The sequence below is a fragment of the Phoenix dactylifera genome, chromosome 12 (assembly GCF_009389715.1).
Source record: "Phoenix dactylifera cultivar Barhee BC4 chromosome 12, palm_55x_up_171113_PBpolish2nd_filt_p, whole genome shotgun sequence".
In the NCBI taxonomy this organism is placed as follows: domain Eukaryota; kingdom Viridiplantae; phylum Streptophyta; class Magnoliopsida; order Arecales; family Arecaceae; genus Phoenix; species Phoenix dactylifera.
In genome coordinates, this window is record NC_052403.1 from 3,139,266 (window position 1) to 3,163,102 (window position 23,837).

A 23,837-nucleotide genomic window follows, 5' to 3' on the forward strand; every position below is an offset into this window, starting at 1 on the left:
TTGCAGGTGATGCCTTGTTGCATTTCTGAATTTGATTCCCTCAATGATTGGTAAGATGTTTTGGTTGGGAGTTGGAATTTGGTTATGGAATTCAGCATGGAAAATGACCAAAAATTATGTCTGACCAATGCAATGATCGAAGGATGTTAAATCTTATGCTCTATTTTGTTTCTTTGATGTGTGCACTCCAATGCATTGGCAGATCATTTAGTATTTACACTAAATAAATCGAACTCATCTCTCATATTTTTCATGGTCGTTAGTCATTTTACTCGCTGCATCCTTGCAAGATTCCGTCGGGTGGTTCTATATACACCCCCCCTATTGCTCAGGACACCCCCCAAAAATTAAAAAAAAATTAAATACTCTCTACACCCCCCCCATTTGCTAAGGACACCCCTAAAAAATTAAAAATTCCTAAATTACCCCCCACCCTCCCCACCCCCTCACCTAAATTGCTCTCTACACCCCCCAAACCCCCCCCACCCCGCTCTTCCCCTCCAAAACACCTCGCCAACGCCCAAAACCCCCCCGTTCCCCCTTCTCCCTCTCGTCACCGGCATTCTCCCGATCTCCGACCACCTCGCCGGCTTCTCCCGGAACCACCTCGCCGGCTTCTCCCGAAATTTTTTTTTTCACGGTTCGTGCTCCGTTCGGTACTGGATCGCCAAACAAAAGGCTTCTGTTCGGCTGAACAGTGCCGGACAGAAGCCTTCTGTTCGGCACTGTGCAGCCGAACAGATCTGTTCGGTTGAGGGTTGCCGAACAGAAGGCTTCTGTTCGGCACTGTTCAGCCGAACAGAAGCCTTTTGTTCGGCGATCCAGTGCCGAACGGAGCACGAACCGTGAAAAAAAAAAAATTTCGAAACAAGGTGGAACACGTACCTTTGCGGCCGATTCTTCGTCCCAAATCACTAGTTGTTTGTCCATGCTTCGAATGGGGCTTAAATCTCCTTCAAAGATCGCCTAAACGATGTAAATGGATCGAGGGGTTTAAGGGGGGTTTGAGGGATGTTTTTTTTTTTTCTTTTCAAAACGAAACGGAGGAGGAGGAAGGGGGGGTGTATGAGAAAATTTCAAGGGCAATATGGTAATTACACTAAAGGTTAGTTTGGGTATTTTTTTTTTGGTTTTTGGGGGGTGTCCTTAGCAATAGGGGGGGTGTATATAGAACTACCCGATTCCGTCCAGCTCGGGCAAGGGTAGTTCTATATACACCCCCCCTATTGCTCAGGACACCCCCCAAAAACAAAAAAAAAAATACCCAAACTAACCTTTAGTGTAATTACCATATTGCCCTTGAGATTTTCTCATACACCCCCCCTTCCTCCTCCTCCGTTTCGTTTTGAAAAGAAAAAAAAAACCCCCCTCAAACCCCCCTTAAACCCCTCGATCCATTTACATCGTTTAGGCGATCTTTGAAGGAGATTTAAGCCCCATTCGAAGCATGGACAAGCAACTAGTGATTTGGGACGAAGAATCGGCCGCAAAGGTACGTGTTCCACCTTGTTTCGAAATTTTTTTTTTTCACGGTTCGTGCTCCGTTCGGCACTGGATCGCCGAACAAAAGGCTTCTGTTCGGCTGAACAGTGCCGAACAGAAGCCTTCTGTTCGGCAACCCTCAACCGAACAGAAGCCTTCTGTTCGGCTGCACGGTGCCGAACAGAAGCCTTCTGTTCGGCTGCACAGTGCCGAACAGAAGGGTTCTGTCCGGCTCTGTGCAGCCGAACAGAAGCCTTCTGTTCGGCACTGTGCAGCCGAACAGAAGGCTTCTGGTGCCAAATCGCGTGCCGTGCTGAATTTTGTGCCGAACAGATCCTCTGATTCATTAATTCTCCGTGCAAGGCCAGGTCTTGCCACTGGCACCCTCTTAGGCTTTGCTGCCTTTTTTGGAGGGGAACTTTGTCCAGGGTCAGCTTTGATTGGAACAACATTTGGAGGTACCTCAGGGGGAGGTGGAGGCAGAACATCAGTCGTATCAGATTCAGGGTCAAACCCCCCACGGGACTCCATCTCCTCAGGGGGAGGTGGAGGCAAGACAGTAGAGTTAGATTGATTGTTTATATATGTACAATTTTTGAAAGTTGTAAATTTTTTTGGCCTCTTAGAGTCATGTACTGTGAAACTCCATCATCAATATAAATCAAAAAATATCTGTCTTCGCATTGTTAGATTGATTGTTATGTGCACTGTTATATTTGTGTAAAATAGAACGGGCCAGGCTTTACAAAGATTACACGTAAATGTACCAAAAATATATATTTTTCATTAATATCAAAGGCTTTACAAAGATTACAAAGGCTCCATCATCAATCCCTATGACGCCATCGTCGACGCGTGTACTGCTGTACGTCCGAATGAGAGGGTCCTGGATCCGAATGAGAGGGTGCTGTACTCGGGCCAGGCTCATCACCCAGAAGTACCTGATGCATCTGAGAAATAGCATCATATAGGTGCCCGGCACCTAGTGACGTAGCCTCTGAGGGACCCATCCGTACAATGTCGGTACTGATACCGAGTGCAGCTGCATTACGCCGCCGGTGCATGTCAGCATCATCATGACCTCCCCTAGCTCCAGAATGAGTACTCGAGCGCAGATGAGGAGGCTGAACTGCAACGTGCGTGATACGGAGATACCACTCCATGTATCCCGATACGCTGTCTGATGGCCGGGTAACTGGGTGGCTCCTGCTCGCCTGGCTCAGCACGTGGTCCTCCCACCGCTCCCAAAGCTGATCCATATAGGAGTAATGTATCCGGTACGAGCCTGCTGTGGAACCTCTGTTGGCTCGCGTAGGGGCTAGTGGCGCTCGAGGGATGGTCTGAATACGACCAAACTGTCTAAGAACCCTTTCTGGATGATAGGGTTCTACGATATCAAGGCACTTGATGGAGCCACTAAAAAATGCGACGGGTATATATGGGCGATCTCCCCGAAGCCGATGATGGGGATCCCAAATAACCTGCAAAACAAAAGGTCCATTTCAGTTTTATACTATATCGCATATTAAAAGTACTGACAAACACAAGCAAATGGTAATATGATACGTACCTCATCGATGCTCAAAAGGTCCAATGACTCACGTAGAACCACTAAATGGTCCATCGTGGTACGGAATGGAGTACCGGGCATCCAGCGGTGCACGCGGGGACTGGCATCAGTATACTCGAGCGACGGGTGAGGACTGAGTGCTGGAAAATGCTCATAAATCCATGCCTGCAGAAGCGTCATATAACCACTGATCTGTCTCACTGATGACCTCGACGCAATCCCCAACTGCCGATACAAATATGCTAAGGCAGCTGTTACCCCAGGCATATGTGCTCACCCTATCCAGATCCCGCAGTAAACACAGATACGCTATAGGCACCCTGGTCCCACTCTTATCAGCAAAGAGTGTGCAGCCTAACAAAATAACAAATAGGCTCGTGCTGCACACTCTATCCTCTGCTGCCTGTCTCTATCAGATACAGAGTGAAACTGAGTCCTCAGCCACTCCATCCTCACAGACTGACCGCGCGATGACAGTACCTCCTGACGCGCGTCTCCAGCTAACACCCCCAACAACTCCACAAGTATCTCCTCAGTATCCCGATCACTCATCCTCTCAGGAGAAACTGATACTGAGGAACCTGCGACAGGAATCCCTAAAATGGCGGATACATCATCCAACGTGATAGTGATCTTGCCAAATGGTATATGGAAGGTGTTCGTCTCGGGCTGCCATCTCTCTACGAAGCCCGAAATCAGAATCTTATCGATGAATCGATAAGAGCACTGTACTAACTCTACGAGGCCCGACTGCCTCAATAGTGCTCTGAACCTGGTATTTGGTTGGTTTGAAGACCACCACTTCCATTCACCAACCTTGGCAGTATGGTTCATGCACTTTAGTGGAGCTCGTTCCTGTAATATAAATGTATAATTACTACTACTTTATAAACATCAATAAACAAAATATAATGCTATAACAAATAAACAATACCTGTTGCCTCCAGATGGAAGCTGCTATATGCGTCCTGAAACTGATCAGGACGGACTCATCCTCTGGACCTCCTAGACATGGTCCAACGGACTCATCGTCTTCGCCCCTAGCGGCATATCATCATGCTCTGACTCAGGAGAGTCCGATGGCATATGAGCAGGCTCGGGAGAAGCAATCCTAGCACGACGTCTCCTAGCTGACGCCGTAGGTCTAACTCTGGCGGGACGGGGATCCATGTCTGAAAATATAGAAATTCAATGTTAGGCTATATCAAAGAAAATAATTCAATTGCATACATAAATGTTCGGCACAAAATTCAGCACGGCACGCGATTTGGCACCAGAAGCCTTCTGTTCGGCTGCACAGTGCCGAACAGAAGGCTTCTGTTCGGCTGCACGGTGCCGGACAGAACCCTTCTGTTCGGCACTGTGCAGCCGAACAGAAGGCTTCTGTTCGGCACCGTGCAGCCGAACAGAAGCCTTCTGTTTCGGTTGAGGGTTGCCGAACAGAGGCTTCTGTTCGGCACTGTTCAGCCGAACAGAAGGGTTCTGTTCGGCGATCCAGTGCCGAACGGAGCACTGGAGGCGGGGGGGGGGGGGGGAGCTACCTCGAGGTGGTCGTGGAGGCGCGGCGAGGTGCTCGTTGCTCGGGAGATGGCCGGGGAGGTGGTTCCGGGAGAAGCCGGCGAGGTGGTCGGAGATCGGGAGAATGCCGGCGACGAGAGGGAGAAGGGGGAACGGGGGTTTTGGGCGTTGGGAGGTGCACTGCACCGACCGGCGACGAGAGGGAGAAGGGGGAGACGGAGGGGGTTTGGCCGCCGGCGAGGTGCTTGAGGCTGGTTTTTTGGGCGGAAGGGTTACGGGTGTTTTGGAGGGGAAGAGCGGGGTGGGGGGGGGTTTGGGGGGTGTAGAGAGCAATTTAGGTGAGGGGGTGGGGAGGGTGGGGGTAATTTAGGTATTTTTAATTTTTTAGGGGTGTCCTTAGCAAATGGGGGGTGTAGAAAGTATTTTAATTTTTTTTTAATTTTTGGGGGGGTCCTGAGCAATAGGGGGGTGTATATAGAACCACCCCTCGGGCAAATCTTGCTTTGCACGTTTACCCTCGAATTTAAAGATAATTACCAGGAAGGCTAATGTATGGCTGGCGGCCAAAACACGAGCCGTTATCTGAACAAGACATGGGAGTTCACAACACAGTGAAGAGTTGGAGTTCACAAAACTGCGAGAAAAGGCTCTCCTTCGGCGCCTCCCAAACCGTGTCATCATCAATGGCAGTAGAGCTTCGATTGAACCTGCCATGTACGATGTTGAGAAAGATGACATCCATCGCGTCGATCCAGCGCTCGTTCCGTCTCGATCTCTTCCTTCTTCTTTTCCTTCTCTCCATCCCTCGCTCGATCTCCGAACTGAATCCGATGCAAGGGGTGAGCGTTTCCGAGAACCCTAGCCGGTCCTAAAATCCCATTCCTTTGTTCTCTGATCTAATTCTAGCGAACCTGATGAAATACTGGTGTAAATTTTATAGTTCTGTGCTATTGCAACTGATTCGGACTGCAGCTCGTCATTTACGAAGATTTTGATCAAGGGAGGGACCGTAGTGAACGCTCATCACAAGGAGGTAGCGGATGTGTACATCGAGGACGGTATCATTGTGTCTGTGAGACCTAATATCAAGGTCAGGTTCCGATGATAATTGTTTGTCTTTGTATATAATTTCTATTGATTTTTTTTTAATTTCTTTTACTTGGACGTGGATTGGAGTCGTTCATTACTCGTATAATCTATGTAAATAGAAATCGTGGAAGCTAAAATTCAATCCCTTTAGATCTAGGGCTTCAGTTAAGTTCTTTCATACAAGCTGCTGGTCCTGAGTACTCCAAAATAAATCTCAGCCTCCGTAGTTAATGCTGTAATTGCACTATTCTTTTGCTACCTCGTTGTATTAGTTAAATGAGGGCTTGTTTGTTATTGTTACTGTAACCTGTTTTGTGTTTTCGTTTCCTTACAAATAAGTGAAATGCCACATGGAGATTGATGTTGAAGGCAGCATTTGCATGGGACTCCTGCCATTTCTTGCTTTTATTGTCACTTTTAATGTGTATGTGTGGGAGGGTCCAGCCTCTTCATTGGTTCTAAGCCTGAATGCATCTCCTTAGTAAACAGTCTCTGGTCAATCTGCATGTATTAACCAGCTCAAATGATTTTCATTGTCTTTATCTATCCATGTTGATACTCCTAGATCTTAATGTTTTTAAATACTGTGAATTCTAACTCCATATTTCCTTGTTATATTAAAATTACAGCTTAGCAACCTTGACTGTGCTACTAATCTTATTGTCACGGCTAGTCATTTTGATTTCTAATTTATTACAAAGTTATACTTCCTTCAGAAGTGTTTTGTTCTTCTTTCTTTTCTTGTGTATTGCTGTTGCAATAAATATGCATTTGAATCTTTACTATAGGTTGGGGATGATGTGAAAATACTTGATGCAACAGGGAAATACGTCATGCCAGGTCTGTTTAAATTTTATTATACAGTCATTGTAACAACCATATTTTTGATGTCATTGCATGAAGATAAAGAGTAGATATCTTAATTTCTATCTGTAAGCAGATGATAACTACAGGGGTCTCTATCTGCATTGGAACAGGCGGGATTGATCCTCACACTCACCTAGAGATGGAGTTTATGGGAACTGTGATGATAGATGATTTTTTCACTGGTCAAGCTGGTGCATTGGCAGGAGGGACAACCATGCACATTGACTTTGTTATACCAGTTAATGGAAGTTTATCTGCAGGTTTTGATTCCTATATGAACAAAGCAAAAACGGCAGTAATGGACTATGGTTTTCATATGGCCGTCAACAAGTGGGATGATGAAGTTGCTAAAGACATGGAGTTAATGGTTAAAGAGAATGTTTGTATAATTTATGCTACTCCAATGGAAACTTATTTTGATTCGTGAATAAGTGTTTGATTCTGAATCCTCATATGAAAGCAGCTTAATCTGGCTGTTTTGTTTTATTATAAGTGAACCTTCCTAAAATTTTACATTAATATCAGGGATCAACTCTTTTAAATTCTTTATGGCATACAAAGGAGCATTGATGGTCAACGATGAGCTTTTAATTCAAGGCTTGGAAAAATGCAAGTCCCTTGGAGCATTGGCTATGGTTCATGCAGAAAATGGAGATGCTGTTGCTGAAGGACAGAAAAGAATGATAGATCTTGGAATAACAGGTCCGGAGGGGCATGCTCTTTCAAGGCCTCCAGTGGTGATTCTCAAAACATGTCTCTTGTACTGTACAATGTTAATAGTAGCTCTTCATTTTACTTTCAAGTTGTTAGTAAGTTTTAGGCTATTTTTCAATTTGACTATTCCTTTTTTATATATAGTTTTTGTCTTTCCTCTTTATTGAATTGCTTCTTCTATTAGTTTCAAGAATCTGTTGCTTGAATCTATACTTTGCTACATACATATGTTGATATAATTGTTACTAGGGTTTTAAAAAAAAATGGTACTGGAGGTTTTTGGCCAGAGGCATACAGTACCGGGCCATCCCGTGCCGATACATGGATGGAGCTTCGTACCAATACAATATCGGGATGGCGATAAATCATTTTTTATTCTTTTTTATTACTTTTTTGCATTTTATACATGATGAAGATGTTTGGCTAGCTTGTTTTGTATTTTTTAATATTGAAGGATTTTTTAAAGGCTATGCAATAATTGAGTGTCGATATCAGTACAAATACTTAATTATCAAACAACTAACAATATTTATGAGTAAAGAAATAGAAAATACAATATAGTATGGAAAAAAAAAGAGAAAATCACAATAACTCACTTTAATAGTCTAATCTCATGTAGAGTGTGTATGCCTTTCATATGCATCCGAGTGTTGCCAATAGTTAATCAATGGCTTGAAAATCAGAAAATTCAATAAAATACAAGATGTCAATTTTAGAACTTATTTTGTTAATTATCAATATATATTCCATATTTATTACATTTAACTAATATTTTTCGAATTCTTATTTATTTTCCTTTAAAATTAATTTAGAAATCATGAAACAACCTTTGATCATCGAAACATATGACAAATAAAATTTAAAAATTGTATTTACACTTTAGGACATCTATTGATAATTCCTTGATTAAAATTTGAGTAACTTGGGAAATTTTTTAATTCTTTTCTTAAGTAAAATATTTGGTAAATGATTATAAGAAGATATTCCAGCCACAAAGGTTGTAGCATGTGCATACTACAATACAAGCATGCTACAATTTTTAGAACTAAATTCCCCATATATTTTATTTTTTATTAAAATTTAATATAAAAACATATATTTTTCTTAAAGAAATAAGATATTGATCAAAAAAATTCATTATGTTGTATGCGGTTGTCTGCCCTAAAACATATCCTAAATTTAAATAAAAAATTTGATATGGGTTTTCCCTTTTTTTGATTTTTTACTTTGGGCCAAAAAAAGATAGATTGGATGGCCTCACCTGGAATGGAGTGCCTTCCCCTATTGTGGTGCTGATGATCCCTCCCTAGTGAGAGGGGATAAAGCCTTCTCCTTTCCTCCTCTCTCCCTTCTCTCTTCTCTATCCTCTCTCTTTACTATCACACTATCTTACATTATGGGCCTCAAAAAAAGCCTCACAAGATGTCTAAAGGCATCTTTGAACCGAGCTAGCCCCCCTTTCTTTTAAAAAAGAATCACAAGCATCTTGATCGAGATGGTCTCGTGCCAAAAATACCAGCATTGGTACCAATTAGTACCCGATCTGGTTCGGCTAGGACACTAATGCAAGTGTTGTCCAGGAAAAACCTGGATTCTGTTCCAACTGGTACCAACCCTTTCCAGCCATATGCCCTGTCTAGGATTGGTTTCAGCTACCTTGGCCCTATCATGGTGTTGGAATTCTACTAGGACAGCATGGTACCATTGGTACCATCCCGTTTCACCAATATTTCAAACCATGGTTGTTACATAAGTGTGATAGTTGATCTTCAATATCGTATTCAGTCTTTCTGTATTTGAAAATCATAATGTTTGTCCTTTTTTTATAGCTATTGGCATTTTTTTCTTCCCATCCGGACGCAGTGCTAGGAAACTCGAGATCCCAAGAAACTTGATTGGCTAGCGGAGAAAGGTGTCGAGTCTTCCATAGCCAACGAGGTTTGTGCATAGGCTTGCCATTGGTATCTAATCAATCGGAACGGTGATGACGAGGATCAAAAGGAGGATAGAGAATAGTGTGGGTCTAAGTGCCTTGAATTTCCAAGGACTTTCGCCCCCATCACACCCATCGTTTGAAGGTGAATAAGGGAGTATAGCGTTGGGCTACGATAGAAGGGTGTAGTGCTAAGCCGATAGGAGTGTAGCGTTGGACTACGGTAGGAGTGTAGCGCTGGTCTACGGTAAGAATATAGCACTAAGCAATAGTAGAAAACTAAGTTATGCCCTACTCCTAAGATAAAAGATAAAGATTTATCCGTTGAAGGTTCCTTAATACAGAGTACGGATTCATAATTTATACTAACACACCAAATAGCTATAATACAACCACTGATCTTTATAACTTTCCACATCACCACAATCCTCAGCATTTTGGTCGTTTGTCCTCACGATCCCACGTGTGATGTAACCGCAAATTAGATCACGGGTCTCTGCACTTTGGCCTGCAACCAAACCGGCATGTCAAAGTTAAACCATGGCCGGACCTCAATCCTTCGGCCTGCCTATCCATATCATGATCAAACCTTGCCTCTTCGGCCTATGATTCCATACTCAGCTGAACTCTGCCCACTCCCGCAAGGGTCACATGGCTCTTATTTGCTCTATTTATATCGAATCTAATCCACGTGGCACTTGCTCTCGGTCGCCAGCTAGATTGTTGGATGAGGTGTGTATAACAACCTAGTATAGTGATCACCATAGAAACCTTACAACATGCATATACACATATTAAGTATATTCACTGTAGGTAATCATAAGGTATATTGTCATTGCTAGCCCATCAATACAATGTTTTCTTGTTGCTACTGCATGATATAAGTATAGAACCATTTAGTTAATGAACTAATCTCTATAGTTCATTGATGCTGTGGTAATTTGTAGTTTAATTTGATTCTTTTTATAGTTGGAGGAGAAGCAACTGCAAGAGCTATTCATTTGGCAAGTTTTGTTCAATACACCCTTATATTGGTTCATTGATGAGCATTGAGCCATGGAGGAGATTGCAAAGGCTAGAAAAGCAGGTGACATTTTTTGAATTTTGTTCTTTTTATATATTTTTATTCTTAAACCATTTAGAATATCTTATGATATACGATTGTGGTTCTACTATAATTGGGGGAATAAGGCTTTCCTTCCTTGGTTATCCGCTTTCATGCTACTACTGAGCGACTTTCCTATAAAGAAGAAGAGATAACTTGCAACACGTTTTTAACCTCAGTTGTTGGAAACTTCACCAATTATTGCATTAGACTAATATCTCCATGAGAGTAATATTAGCTAACTAATGAAGTTATATAGTTGAAGTGGAAATATCTAATACCATTGATTCTACATTTTGTCATTAAGCTATAATTAAAACAATTTATCTAGACCTTGTGCATTTTCTTGAAAACAAAGGGGGGGGGGGGGGGGGGGGGGGATGTTTATTCTACCTGAAAATCACATATATTGGCATGTATTCACCTTTGATGCTTCCCGTTCAACTGTATTTGAGAGATTGTAAAGCTAACTTTAACCAATAAGTGATATCACATCTGTAAGGGTTGGCTTTATAAGACTCAACCATGATGTTGGTCCTCTATAAGTTAGTACCGAAGTCCTAGCCAAGGCAAGTTTGGAAAGAGTGGGGCTGATTGAGAAGCCAAGTAGCAGACTGAGAGACCTATCCAGAGAGTTATAAAACTTGATAGTTACAAAACTGAAACTTGTGCAATCAGAGATTGACTGTTCCTTTAGACTTGGAAAGAGTGGTGATGAATTGCTTCTATTCTAAAGCGCGAGTTACAGGCAATAGCCAAAATGACGTGCACATCACAAATGATTTGAAATGACTGATTTTAATTATCTAATCAAAGGAATGGTTTTTTTGGTTTGATGGAATTATATTATCATTTTGATATTACTAATTTACAAAAATGCATATTTATAGTTTTTCAACATTTTAATGATTATGGTAGGAGGGACAGAGTAGTGTGAAGGTGACTAGGGTTAAGAGAGAAAAGTGGCAGCGTCCCACCCTTAAATCTCAACTTGCTTTGTCTTCCGAGCCATTGGATTAGTGATCCAATGGCTCATATTCACCCACTAGGTAAACCACATATAACCACTTAAGTAAACCGCATATACCCCCCCCCCCCCCCCCTCCCCAAACCTGCGGGTCGACCTGAACTCAACCTGTGGACCCAACATTGCATTAGGCATGTTGTGTTGGGTTGGGTTGAAAATTGCCACCCCTACCTCCTAAAGTCACTCTATTCCTGTAATTATTCAATCCTTTGGTAATTTAATTGCACCTTGATCCTTAAGCTGGCCTCAAAGTACTGGTTGTCGGTTATGGATAAGGTAGTTCATTCTATTTCAGTAGTAGATAAAAATGACATTAGAGTGATCGGATTTGGCTTTATAGGGCACATCATATTGGTCTTTCACACACTACATTTAAGTAGGTGGAAGAAAAAGCACCTTTATTCCTAATCTGTTTTTTTCCATAAAGCTGTGGAAGCAAAATTCTGAATCCTTTTCGGTAGATAGGTATCTGTATAACACCATTGTTCTTTTCCTTTAACAGTTCTGACCAATAAGATTGTTCATGACAATGTTATTTTCTTACTCTGCTCTTTGTTATCTGCACTCCTTGAGTGAATTGAGTTTGTCATTTACATTGTTTACATATCCCTCATTATAATTTATTTGTATAATTTATTGTAGTCTGCAATATATACCCCTTTATTGCTCTAATAAATGCTTAATATTGGATTTGAACACTGCACCACTTATTGCATTAAACTAATAAGTTTATAAATCGATGTGAACTAACATTCTATTTAAATTATGTTTGCAGGGCAAAGGGTCATTGGTGAACTGTAGTTTCTGGCCTAGTCCTTGATGAGTCTTGGCTTTGGGACCCTGATTTCACTATGCTGCAAAGCAAGAATTATATACCATTTTCTTCCTTTATTCGTCCTCAAAATTTATGGCTGTGCTGTTTATAATGCATATTTTATGTTGCAGGTACGTTAATGAGTCCCCCGATAAGAAAAGCTGGACATGATAAAGCCCTTCAAGCTGCACTTTCAACAGGAATTTTGCAGGTAGTATTATTATTATGCTTTGTGTTGTAATGCATGAACCTACGACAGTAAGCACCTTCAGGTCGTGCAATTAAATTTGTTTAAATACTTCACTAGTATGGTTTTGTCTGTTTGACCCTTAGGAGGTTGTGAAAGTGATAGGTGTAGACATCTTGGTATTAATACAGTTCTCAGTACATAACTTGTAATTTTCATATTTTTCTCTAAATGATTTGATGTTTTGTAATTTTTCATACTTTCATGTTGCCACATATAGCTGTTCTGTGATCAGAAACTTTCAGTTTGGACAAAATACTATCATTTTCCCCTAATATGTTTTCTGTTCTATTTTTCAATTACTTTATGGCAATCCTTTTGTTTGTCCCACATCCAATAAAATCAATGCCTGAGAAACTACTGGAATATCATTCTGGCTTTTTGCAGCTTGTAGGGAAGGAACGGATCATTGTGCCTTAAACTCTACACAAAAAGCTCTTGCTTTGATGACTTCCGGAAAAGTCCCTAATGGTGTCAATGGTATGCCTAAGTATTGGTAACTCAAGTATCAAATTCCATGTCTATTTCAATATCCAGAGATCTGATATTAAGATAACACAAACTGAATTCCAGGTATAGAGGAAAGGATGCATTTAATTTGGGACACGATGGTGGTAAGCTGCAAATGACTTACAACTGCTTTTGTAGATAACATTCATCATGGCATATTTTGCTGCAGCAATTGATGTGTTTTTTATCGACTATCAATATTGCTGCAGGCATCTGGCAAATATCTGTCACAGATTATGTGCGGATAACAAGCACCGAAATGGTATTTCATCATCATGATCATGTTCACAACATCAAAATTTGCTTTCAGTCATGCTCAGATTAATTGAAAATTCAGACCAGATTCAACTGAAATTTATTTACCAGATCCTTCATAGAGTTATTTGTATGCTTATTCATAGCGTGCTTTTAATCACATTGATAAAACATAATATTTCTGAATGCTTAATTTTATATAATTGCAGTGCTAGAATTTTCAATATTTACCCAAGAAAAGGGGCAATACTGGAAGGATTGATGCTGATATAATTATACTAAACCCTAATGCAACCTTCAAAATTACTGCTGCTTCTCATCATTCTAGATCTGACACAAATGTGTTTGAAGGGAGGACAGGAAAGGTAACTGTTGTTTCTTCATTTTCATAGTTTCTATAGCATTCTGCAGGCTTGATTGGATGTATATTAAGAGGAAATATTGATGTCAATATATTCAGCTGTTTGTTTGCGCAGCCAAAAAAATAACTGAATTTCAGTACAGCAAGAGTTTCTATGCTCTTCGAGCATATCGGAGCAAACATATGAAATCTAGAAGGATCTGCATGTATAATTTTTCCCAGTATCCTACCACTAGTTGTGGTTGCATGCAACTGTACTGCTATCGTGTCTACCATTAAAATCTTGAGTTTTGTTGTGGTTGCATGTGACTATACTGCTATCATGTCCATTACTTCAACCGCTGTTTTATGGCATTTGTTTCTGCTATAAGTTCAATGTTAACATTTAATTCCAACATCATTCCAACACTGATAATCAGTGTGTAAATAAAACCCGACCAATGGTGGAAACCACTATGGGCTGTGTTTCAACAACTCAGTTGGGGCCTTGGGTGTAGTTGTGGAAGTAAAATTCAAGTGAGGTTGCCATAGTTGAGCTCCATTCAACTCTTCTTACTTGAAATCATTAACCAAGCAAACCTAAATTTACCTGAACTTGGTAAAGCCTTTCTAACAGTCGCTATGCTTCTGATTCGTCATATTATTGTTGGGCAGGTAAAGTAGAAGTTACAATTTCTGGAGGACGAGTAGTGTGGAAGATAACAAACTGAACTTATGCTGGGTCTGGCAGGTACATTAGAATGCCACCATTATGGTTATCTCTTTGATTGTATCGAACAGGCAGATAGCTGCGTATCTGGCTTCCCATTCATGCTCCTGTTCGCCGGACCAAAGCTGCAGCTGAGGTTATATCACCTATCCATCTTCTACATAACTATCAATAAAAGAAAAGTTTAATGACAATGAGGTATATAAGTAGAAAGGAAGTTGGTGCTAAGGAGATTTGGCTTGTAGATTTAGCCTCAGGGCTATGTTCTACATGGAGGTAATCAAGTAGGTTGCAGCGTTTCTATTAAGCAGCTGTAAATAATATTAGCACTTTGGACACTAGACCTGTACATTTTGTATAAAAACTCTATAAAAAGTGTTAATATTAGCTTTATGTGATAGTGTGGTATAGGAACAATGTTGGAACATTTATGTCAAAATTCTGGTATCTTTTGTTCATCCATTAATAGGCCTCAACAGAAGCCGGAAGCTCCCATAGGGAAAGTACAATGCAAAGTATGCTCTAAGTCATATAGAGGCTTAAATTGTTGTTGCTGACTGCTGCTGCTCTGCTCTCTCTTCAAAAAAAAAATCCTCGTATCTAACAGTCAAAGTGAAATTTTGCTGGAACAAGGACTTTTTAGATCAAATTTTTCTTTACTCAACCAACCACCCCAACACCCCCAAGCGCCCAACAAAAAAAACTCCTTCTTGTAAAAGAAAACTCCTTCTTTATTTTAATCAAATTTTGATTCGAAAATTTTTTTAATGGCCATAATAAAGTGGGTAGAGAGAATTATTGCCATGGCCCTTTTCATACAAAAGTAAAAATAGAAAATGAAAAAATGAAAAAAAATATAATATATACCAACGGAAATTAGTAACAGCGAGCCTGAGAGGGCTTATAACTCGGCCCAATGAAGATAATCAATAGAAAGTCGCCACAAATATCTATCCCATAATAAACTTACACACCCAACTTAACCGCTTCTCGCTCTCTTTTTTTTATTTCTCCTCTCATCGGCTGGCTGCTGCCCTTCTCTGAATCCTCGCCTCCGGGTTCTTCTACAAAATCTTAGAAACCTCTCCTCGTCGGGACCCTAACCCTTGGGATCGACGCAAGGGGAGAGAGATGGCAGCGATCAGCCTGCGGAAGGGGAACACCCGGCTGCCGCCGGAGGTGAACCGGGTTCTGTACGTGCGGAACCTGCCGTTCAACATCTCGAGCGAGGAGATGTACGACATCTTCGGCAAGTATGGGGCCATCCGCCAGATCCGGATCGGGACGAACAAGGACACCCGCGGCACCGCCTTCGTCGTTTACGAGGACATCTACGACGCCAAGACGGCCGTCGACCACCTCTCTGGCTTCAACGTCGCCAACCGCTACCTCATTGTCCTCTACTACCAGCAGGCCAAGATGTCCAAGAAGGTCGACCAGAAGAAGAAGGAGGACGAGCTGGCTCGCATGCAGGAGAAATACGGCTTATCTTCATCCAAAGATAAGTAAACATTCTACTCGATCTCGGAACAAATTCGAAATTGTGGGGGTTCTGTGGGATTGGATTTTTTTCTACGTGTCTTGTTAATATCTATGCACTTCTATATCCCTAGAACTTGGATGATATGATGCTTTTATAATGAAAAGATTGAATCTTTAGTGGATTTGATGACTTTCTATTTGGCACTTATTTCATCCATGACATGGACTGGCTCTTGGGTGGTTTTTATCTATGAATTTATGTTTGGATGTGGACTTTTTCATACGAGTCTTTAAATTAGTTGATTGCATAGACCGCTCTTAGGGTTTTGAAAGTTTGGTATTTCTACAGGTTCTTTGAAGGAGTTTATTGAACTCTCGGATTGGCCTGGTTTAATGGGTACATAGTAAAAAAATTAAAATTTGTGGATATTAGGATTTTCATATATCGTCTTTGCTTGGTTCATATTATGACATGGATTATCTCTTGATTTCTATGAGTTTGAATGTGGATTGGATCTCTTTTTTCGCATTTTGCTGGTTTGCTATTCTCGGGTCCTCTTAATTCTTTCTTGAAAATGTTTTCCATAATTTCATAATTCTTATGCCCTGAGAAATTTAAATTATTCAATGCAGCCCCAAAAAATTTTGGATTGCAGTCTTTGGAAGGGAATGGTTTTACAAAACAATCGAACCAAAACTGAAATCAGGTTTGTATTATCTGGTAACACTAATTTCTCCCTAAACCCTCTCGAGTAGTCAAACCCAATTGGCTAATTTCCTATTAATTAGAGTCAACTCCCAATTAGAGAAGCCATGTTTTGAATAATAACGCACACCCAACATGCATGAAGTCCTACTTGAAATTCTTGTCATCACTTTTATAGAAAAGCCATATGAACTAGTTGAGAAGTAAATACCCTTGATCTGTTATATGGTTATACATTGTTTTGACTCACCAAGTGGGATACTTCTATCTACACTAATTTTCAGACCATTGTAAGGTAGCACTTACTTTACTGGTGATCATGACATTGTAATATCTTTTTTGCTTTCCCCACTGCTAGAGTTAAAACAAGGTACTTCCATCAATACTTTGCACTCGTGAACCACTAGTCTGCCTAGCCAACTCATGATCCAGAAGAACCTCCATCCAAAGAAGATTTAACATCCATATCCAAACTTCTATGGGATTTGAAAAAGAGAGGCCTAGATAGAAGATGCCTATGGAAGCACTTGTTTCATTTACCTATGGGCATCAAAAACCATGTGGCAGTAGCATATCCTACAATGAACTTTTGCCACCTCTTTGTTTTTTTGTTTGCTGATCAAACTCAAGAAAGACAAAGGGAAATTTTTGTAACCTCTTTTTTATGAGGTTATTAAGACCCCCACTTAGTATAGTGTATTTTTTAACAAAACCTGATTGTGTTTATCTTGGCACATAGGTAAGTAGAAGCCTCCTATGATATCAGGATGAGATATTTTCCCTTAGCAATTCTATGGTAATTTTCTTCCTTTGTTTTTCACTATGTCCATGGCTTTTCCCCCTCTATCCCCATTGCATGGTGCATAGGGCTGGAAGTGGGCTCGGGCCGGCCCGAAGCCCATCGGGTCGGGCCGCCTGCGGGCCGGGCTATGGGCTAGGCCCAATGAATGTCGGGCCGAGCTCGGGCTGCAAACTTAAGCCCAATTTTATTTCGGGCCGGGCTCGGGTTTCCCATTGGCCCGGCCCGGGCCCGGACCAAGCCCGAGCCCAATGCCAGCCCGAACCAAGCCCAACATCACGGCCCGAATTCAATTTGGGAATTAAAGACTTAAGCAGTGAAGCTTGGCTGGCTGGCTGCTTGGGTAACCCGTAACCGATTTAGGGCTTGCAGAGGGCTAGGGTCCGTCGTCGTCGTCGTCGACCGGGTCCGTCGTCGTCGTCGTCGACCGGGTCCGTCGTCGTCGTCGTCTAGGGTCCGGTGGAGGCTCGTCGTCGTCGTCTAGGGTCCGGTGGAGGCGTTGTCGGCTCGGCGGCGGCGGCTCGTCGAGTGCAGAGGCGAGACGAGAGCGGGGGAGGCTCGTCGGCGGCGGCTCGTCGAGTGCTAGGGTTTCTCCGCTCGTCGTCGTCGGCTCTCAGGTTAGGGTCCCTACTTCTGATTTTGCTGTTTTCCTGGGATGATTAGCGGATTTCTCACCCTTCACCGTCACCGATGCCCAACCTCCCAACTCCTGCTCCGGTTTAGGGCTTGCCGAATCGCGATTTGCAGAGGGCCAGAGCTCGTCGACCGTCATCGTCGTCGTCTAGGGTCCGGTGGAGGCGTCGTCGGCTCGTCATCGTCGGCTCGTCGAGTGAGGGGAGACGAGAGCGGGGAGGCTCGTCGGCGGCGGCTCATCAAGTGCTAGGGTTTCTCCGCTCGTCGTCGTCGGCTCGTCGTCGTCGGCTCTCAGGTTATTCTACTCCCCCTACTTCTGAGTGCTAGGTTACCTCCCACCTCCTGCTCCGGCCGTCCTTAAATCCACTTATTTTGAGCCTCTGCTTTCAAGAACTCAAGTTTGCTTAAAGATTATTTATAATAGCCTACGCTTCTTGAAGAAAATTCCAACTACAAGCAGTATCACAGAATTGTCACCAAAATCTTTCTTCAGCTGAACTATGCCATGATTTTATAGTTTTACAAGCTTAACTTGCAGAAGGGTTTAGAATGTGTTATATCCACATATGTACAAAATTGGACATACTGACCATCTGACTGCATATCATATTGTTCATGGGCAGCGCCTATTGTAGCCCTCTGTTACCCAGGATTTATCTTTTGGTGATGTTCGATGGACTTGTATTTAATTAGGTAACACCATATGTAGAGATATGTGCGCATCTTAGACATCCTTAAAACTCTTAAGATGAATAGCCTCCTCTAGAACTTTTCCTATGAATACTATAACTTTGATTATATGAAGTCCAGTTTATTAGAGAGTAGATTAAGTCTAGTTTCAAGGAGTTCAGTTTTTGACTTCCTGAGAAGTAATTTATCTGGAGCCTCATATCAGGCTTCCGGTTCTTTCTTCTTTCTAAATTATGCAAGTCTTGTGGTAGTCCCGAGATGAAGAGAACAACAACAAATAACATAGAAGAGACTGGAATGAGAATGAGAAGAATAGAATAGAGAATAAGAATAACAGGAAGGGATAAAGAAGGTAATAGAAAAGGGGTGGAATTTGAAAGATTTCTTGGTTTTATTTGACTATCATGTTGGTGTGTTTTATTGCAGCTCTTAACTGGATAAGTGACTACTCACCTCTCTCCATTCTGGCTTATTTGCCATATTATCAGAACAATATCCAGCATCAACGTTATGAATGGATGGACCTCATAGATTCCACATGAAGTGCTCCAACTTTTGAAGTCTCCAAGAATTTTAAGGAGCAGAGACGGAATTTTGAAATATAGTAGTAATTTTATTTATAATCAGTTCTTGCATGGCAGCATGATTAGTAGTAATTTTATTTATAACCCATCCCATATGTGCAGTCATAGCTTGGATGTGGGACTAGAATGTTTTATTCTTTGCTAATTTTGAAACATTTTATTACATAGCTTGGATGTTGCTCTGATCTGGCTGTTTTCTTTTCGATCCGAGGAAAAACATGATGTGCTTTGGTTTTATTCTCTTAGCTGGCTACAAACTTTGCTTTCCTCTTATGCAAATGTGTTAATTGTCCTGCTTGCTGCTTGTCTGGATGTTAGTTTGGACACCTGGAAGATCCTGCAAAATAATATAGGTTAAATTTGTGATGTTTATTTTGTTATTTGGGCAGATTATTTTTACTAATGTCTCATTCTAAAGTGGGTGAAAATGAGACTGTTGAAGATTTAAGGAATGAGGATGATAGAAATGAAGATACTGCTGATAATGTTTGTGACAATTCTTCTAAAAAAAGATCTTGGGTATGGAATCACTTTATCGAGGAAAAAAATTCTGAAGGATCAATAGCTAAGTGCAAATATTGTAAAAAAGTTTTAAGTGGGAGCACTAAAGGAGGAACGAGTCATCTAAAACGCCATCTTGAAAATGTTTGCAAGAAGTATCAAAAGAATCCGACTAATCAGTTGCTCTTACTACCAAGTTCAAAAGATCCGATAAAGTGTTTCAAATTCAATCAAGAAGAGAGTAGAAAAATTCTTGCAAAATTTATCATATGTGCTAAGCTTCCATTTCGTATTGTTGAGCACACTGTTTTTCTGGATTTTATGAAATCTTCAGCCATTATTCAAAATTATGGGTCGTAAGATTGTAAAACATGATTGTATGGCTTTGTATCAAGAAGAGAGGAAAAAATTGCATGATGTATTCAAGAACCTAAGGTCTCGGGTTAGTTTCACTACTGATATTTGGACATCAAATCAGAAAATTGGTTACATTTCTTTCACAGCACATTATATTGATTCTGATTTTACTCTGCATAAGAAGATTATTAGTTTCAAGAAACTTCCATACCGTCACACCAGCTTTGCAATTGAAGATGCTGTAAAAAAATGTCTTGTTGAATGGGAATTGGATTGTAAAATATGTGCTATTACTTTGGATAATTGCAGCACAAATGATGCTGTAATGAGAAGGCTCCGAGATCACTTTTGTTATTCAATGTTGTTTAGTGGGGAGTACAGTCATATTAGATGATGTGCACATATATTAAATATTATGGTTCAGGATGGAATGAAAATCATTCATGAAGCTATTGAATGTATAAGAAAAATTGTTAGATATGTCTCTGCATCCCCATCTCGAATGCAAGCATTTAATGAAATTGTACAGCATATGAGACTTCCTGCTAGAAAAGGACTCACTTTGGATGTTCCTACAAGATGGAATTCTACTTATGAAATGTTGCATGATGCACTTGGTTATAAAGATGCTCTTATTAGATATGCAACTGAGCATTCATGTGTATGCCCCACCAATGATGAATGGAAAAAGGCTTCTATAATTCTTAAATTTTTAGAAGCCTTTCTTGATGCCACTAAAGTATTTTCTGGTTGTAAGTATCCCACATCCAATTTATACCTAAAGAAGTTTGGGGAATTAGGGCTTGTTGATGGATGAAAGTATCGATACTGATGAAACAGTGAAGCAATTAACAAATGAGATGCAAAGAAGTTTAACAAATATTGGTCTCAGTGCAATAATTTGTTGGTAATTGCTTCTATTTTGGATCCTAGATCAAAGTTGATTTTGTAGAGTTTTGTTATCAAAAGGCATTTGAGTTGGAGGAGTGCAAGAAAAGATTGATGATTTCGTGCTTGTCTTTTTAAATTGTATAATGGTATGTAGATGCACAAGAATGCATCCCTCTATGGTTCAAGTGAGCGAACATCTAATTTTGGGGACAAGGTGATATAAGTTCAGTTTCTTCCAAAAAAAATTTGGTATGGATTTTGCTCAATTTAGAGTCAGGGTTCTTCAAAACGCCCTAGAGATCCGGAGTTGGATAGTTATTTGGATGATGATGCTTCCTGATTTGGAGGAATAGGAGTTTGACATCTTGGCTTGGTGAAGAGCAATGCAGCATCTATCCTAACTATAGAATGGCTCGGATGTTCTAGCTATTCCAGTCTCCACTGTTTCATCTGAGTCAGCATTCAGCACTGGTGGTAGAGTTGTGGATCAGTATCGAAGCTCTTTGAGCCTTCTACCGTAGAAGCCTTAGTGTGTACCAAGATTGGCTTCGTGAACAATATGATGAAGGTATATAAATCTTTTAAATTTATCTATATTTTTATTTGCTATTGTACTTATAATTTAAACATTTATGATTGATTTGTGTGTTAACAGTTGCAAATTGCTCGAGTTCTGTAACGTTGAATGTAGATGACAACACCCTCGACTCCTGGAGTGGGCAATTGGGAGAACTGAATGACGATACCCTCCTCATCAGATCTAGTTCATACCTAAAGTATCAAGTATCAAGTATGTTTGTTGATGGGTATTTTCATGTGGATCATGGTTATTTGTTGCAAAATTTATGACAGTTGTATGTTTTTGAACTGCAGGCCTGAAGCTGACTTCAGGGGGTTTCTCTATTACAATTTACATGGATATGATGAATATATTATTGTGCAGGGAACAACGACTTCAGGCCGATGATTTTTTTTATCCTCCTGTTTTTTATGGAATCCTTTTGTTTGGTTTCAGTTGTATCGTTGCAGTTGGTTGCATGGAATGAAATTTTTTGCAAGTTATCTTCAAACCATCAGATGCTATTTTGTTAATGATCCGTCTGATTGCCTATTTGGTCCATCTCATATTTCATTTAAGTTGAGTAGGTTGTTTGCTTGTCGATATTTTTGCTTGTATGTTTTCATGTACTTGTATTTGGACATACACCTCTGTGAAATTGTCCTCTGTGCAGCCGACAGCGTGCAGGTGATCTGTCATTTGAGCGTATTAACTTTACCTCAGCAATGCAATCCAAAGGTATGGACTCCTTACTACAATCTACTACACATTTGTCGAGCATGTGTATGCATGCCTCCAACATTATTTATGCTTGTGCTGAGATGTACATGTCTACACTTTCTTGAACCAAAGCACAATAATCATTTTTCTGCTATATAAGAATAGTCTCTAATGCTCTCTCTATTTGGAAGTAATCCCTTTCCTTCTTCTTTTATCAAAATATCTGTCACTTTTAGAGTATGATCATCAGATACGAGCTTTTGAAACATGACGCCAACCTGTAATTCGAATGGAGAAGCATGTAAGACAAGCATAAATAATATATGGAACTGATAAAATTAGCATGTAAATTGCAGCAATTGCTTACCGAGTAGTAAAAGACAGTTCATAACTCATAAGAATGGAGGTAAACCAATAATCCATGTAAAGACTAGCAAATAGGAGATCTACACCTGGAATATTGACAATTTTTTTGCCAGTTTTCTAACTTTCTCAAAACACATGTATTCAATATCATAATCCTCGTAAACTGGGACCGGGCTCGGGATCGGGGCACGGGCTCGTCATCGGGCTGGCCCCAAACGGGCCTCGTCATTCGGGCTGGCCCAAACGGGTCGGGCCGGGCTCGGGCCTCGGTTTCCTTTAAAATTGTTTCGGGCCCCGGCCCGGGGCCCGAAGCCCCGAAAAAAATTCGGGCCGGCGGCTTGGGGTGAGGGGTTTGGCCCGGACCCCGGGCCCGGCCCACTTCCAGCCCTAATTGTGCATTCAGTTGCTACTCTGGAATCTTGCCAATCATTCTACCCTCATTTTCTCTTGCTGTAGCCTTTGTTCCCATGGCATACCATGGATCAAAGAGCGTAACCTCTCTAGTGACCTCAGACTCATATCCTGCCATATTGGCCATCTGTAAAAGATGGCCAACTTGTGGCTGGGCTTGGTGGCGAGGCCTCTCCTGCATAGCCATCAATTATTGGAAAAGGGCAATGTCTGGTAGCAAGGCATCATAGCTGTTACCACTAAAACTAGGGCCACCTTGCTCCTCCCTCCTCACGAACCATCACAGCACTTGCTACAATGTTCTCTTCCCTGTCTTTCTCATTGTCCTTTATTTTCTCCAACATTTATGTCCTTGCCCTCCACACTCTTGTCAGCTACAACTAATTCGATTCTAAGACCTGCACTGGGAGGATTACCCTCTGTCACACCCTTCCCACCTCCCTCCGTAACTCCTACTGCCATCTTAATACTCTGTTGCTGCCTCCTAGCTTTATATTCTTGCAGGTTAGAACCTCTAGTGTTGTAGAAGGTAGCCTAAGTGCAAGCATGCCACCTTCAGGGGTAGGCTCTTCTAATCAAACACATAGAAGTTGCTTCAGTTGCACACCTGTCTCAGCTCAAGCGCATGCAGAAGCACGTGACAGTGAACTAGCATACTTTTACTGAAAGGGTGAACCCAGTCATGATCCGGCCTTATCCAATGAGGTCTCTTAGAGGCTGAAAAGAAACCGAAATGCAATTGTTTGGGTCTTGGTAGCCTTATTGAGTTGTCCATAGCGTGTTCAATGCTTAACATATATGTAAGGCTGAAGTGGGTTGAAGGCATTTAATGGATTATAGACCACAAGATTTTGATTTCTTTTTTAATAATATATGGAAATGCTTATTCCAATTCTCATTTTCGACTTGTGTTTATTGGGCCCTATATGCATGTGCT

General features: G+C 41.1%; 3 protein-coding genes and 1 long non-coding RNA gene across 5 annotated transcripts; all 4 read left to right on the plus strand.

The window, feature by feature from the left end:
• Nucleotides 1–5,062: 5,062 nt before the first annotated feature.
• On the plus strand, nt 5,063–7,422 carry LOC103705028 (dihydropyrimidinase-like). The gene is made up of 5 exons (XM_039132307.1): nt 5,063–5,409; nt 5,511–5,660; nt 6,448–6,499; nt 6,637–6,906; nt 7,052–7,422. The coding sequence occupies exons 1-5, from the start codon at nt 5,119–5,121 to the stop codon at nt 7,405–7,407; spliced, it is 1,119 nt and encodes a 372-aa protein (XP_038988235.1). The 5' UTR covers nt 5,063–5,118; the 3' UTR covers nt 7,408–7,422.
• Nucleotides 7,423–12,251: 4,829 nt separating this feature from the next.
• Nucleotides 12,252–13,334, plus strand: LOC120112712. The gene is made up of 3 exons (XR_005514330.1): nt 12,252–12,846; nt 12,940–12,980; nt 13,086–13,334. It is a non-coding gene; the product is annotated as an uncharacterized LOC120112712 (long non-coding RNA).
• Nucleotides 13,335–15,175: 1,841 nt separating this feature from the next.
• LOC103705027 (splicing factor 3B subunit 6-like protein) lies at nt 15,176–15,887 on the plus strand. Its single transcript, XM_008788603.4, has one exon. The coding sequence runs from the start codon at nt 15,333–15,335 to the stop codon at nt 15,708–15,710; it is 378 nt and encodes a 125-aa protein (XP_008786825.1). The 5' UTR covers nt 15,176–15,332; the 3' UTR covers nt 15,711–15,887.
• Nucleotides 15,888–16,279: 392 nt separating this feature from the next.
• Nucleotides 16,280–20,730, plus strand: LOC120112713. Of its 2 annotated transcripts, none has more exons than XM_039132308.1 (2): nt 16,280–16,390; nt 19,485–20,730. In XM_039132308.1, exons 1-2 carry the CDS (start codon nt 16,311–16,313, stop codon nt 19,954–19,956), a joined length of 552 nt encoding a protein of 183 aa, XP_038988236.1. In that variant the 5' UTR covers nt 16,280–16,310; the 3' UTR covers nt 19,957–20,730. The 2 variants fall into 2 exon arrangements, 1 of the variants encoding a protein (XP_038988236.1); XR_005514331.1 differs by lacking the exon at nt 16,280–16,390 and adding an exon at nt 18,026–18,116 and having other exon boundaries at nt 19,485–19,748.
• Nucleotides 20,731–23,837: the final 3,107 nt, after the last annotated feature.